This window comes from Limulus polyphemus, unplaced genomic scaffold (genome assembly GCF_000517525.1).
Source record: "Limulus polyphemus unplaced genomic scaffold, Limulus_polyphemus-2.1.2 Scaffold2262, whole genome shotgun sequence".
Classification (NCBI taxonomy): Eukaryota; Metazoa; Arthropoda; class Merostomata; order Xiphosura; family Limulidae; genus Limulus; species Limulus polyphemus.
The window spans coordinates 10954-12681 of record NW_013667872.1 but is presented as its reverse complement, the minus strand read 5'-3'; the positions used below and the strand labels follow the sequence as shown (position 1 = coordinate 12681).

Below are 1728 nucleotides of genomic sequence, written 5' to 3'. Positions count from 1 at the left end.
CTTTCTCAATACAATTTTGCAATACATTTAATTTCCACAGTCACTTTAACTTAAACACACGCTATAATTCACAACGATTCACGCGCTTTACTACCGCGCTTGACTCAATTATCCGTCTCTGTCTGTCTGCAGTTATCTATAGCTTCAATCTCTTTGTCCGCTATTCAGTTCCGATTAATTGTCTGGCGCACTTATATACAAGAATATACTGGATTATTCGTGATGTTCCCCGATCTTTCTAGAACTCATTACGTGTTACCAGTGTCAGGTGACTTCTGCTGTCGTAACAATTCTTTAATTTCGTGAACAGCCTAGAATTGTACTTTAACCCGTAATTGATGCGACAAATGATTGAGAATCACTCTATCAAATTCGGACATTAATTTAGTCTTGGACTTCACTTCATCTTTTGCTGTATCACACAAATGTAAAGACACTTTGTTGAGAAAGGGTTTCACTAGATGACTAAAAAATTTGAACGTTTGTGAACATGCACTGCAAACTATTCCAGTGTGGATGTGATCATTGCAAGTTTTACCAAGCGCATACATACAACAATAAATACAATCATTGTCTGATATCTCGATGTGGCGATGAGAATATTCCCATATAACAAAGTGTTGCAATTTTTCCATTCCTGTAACAAGTCCTTCACACGCGTCTCAATGCAGGTTTTTATTTCTTGGCTACTGTACTCTAGAGCCAATGTCCTTTTCATCATTTTCTAGAAGACATTTGATGCATTTCTAACACGGATGTAGTATGTTGATAGTCCTGCTTTACACTCGCCACGTTTTGTCAAACGTTTTGTCATATCTCGAAAGGTTTGCCAACCAGCTTATTCAGATTCATCACCTGCATTTTGGTATGCATAAAGTAAGGAATCAACAGTCTTTCCTCCTCACTCATACACTGAAACAAATGCCCTGCAATGTTAACGTCCCTTGTACTTCCAGGTTTCAGCAATATACTTTCTTGAAAGGATGATGTGGCTGTAACCAGTTTCCAGGATCAATACGAAAAGCATAATCGTGCAAGGAATATCTTGATCATCTAGAATCTTCAAAAAAGTTCCGAAGTGATGAAAATTTCATCTTCCCTATAATTTTTTGTTTAGTTGTAACTCACGCAGCTGTAGCATTATCTAGCTTCATTAATTCATCAGACAAGAGGTGCCTACAAGAATATCGATCATAAGAAGAGGCCATAATACTCTGAGCAACAATGGAAATTTGGCGTTTTCCAAAAAATGTTACAGATACCAAATTCTTTGCTACTTTCTCCTTGTTCAAATCATTTTGTAATTTTAGCGACTCCAATCCCTTGTAAATAACCTTCATTTGTTGTGGATGTGATGGACAAACAATAGAAAACAAATTGTCACAGACCAATTCACATATTTCATTTGCTCTTCGTCTGCTCCGACCTTCTTCAGCAATAAATTCGTACAGATTTCCGTCCTTCGGAAAATCTACCATTATATGAAAAACCTTTGTCAAGATATCTTTATTTGACACAGATTCATGCACTGTGTCAGAATGTTGTTCATCTGATACACCATATTCATCAACCAAACGTTGCCTGTGTTTTTCCCTAAGTATACTACACGTGGTTTTTTTCGTCTAGGACTTGACAATTGACTAATTTTACGCTTACTTTTGTAGTTGACATGCATCGTAGGCACAGTGCATGAGGGTAATGGATCACAAAGGCGACAAATATGGCAAA

General features: G+C 37.1%; 1 protein-coding gene across 1 annotated transcript in view; it reads right to left on the bottom strand.

Annotated features, from left to right (window-relative positions):
* The window catches only part of LOC106466451 (pyridoxal phosphate homeostasis protein-like), a 21098-nt gene extending 19620 nt beyond the window's left edge, over window positions 1-1478 (bottom strand). Inside the window, exon 1 of the mRNA XM_013926735.2 lies at window positions 1129-1478. Within this exon, the coding sequence (XP_013782189.1) occupies window positions 1129-1478 (350 nt within the window). The remainder of the gene's footprint in view (window positions 1-1128) is intronic.
* Window positions 1479-1728: the final 250 nt, after the last annotated feature.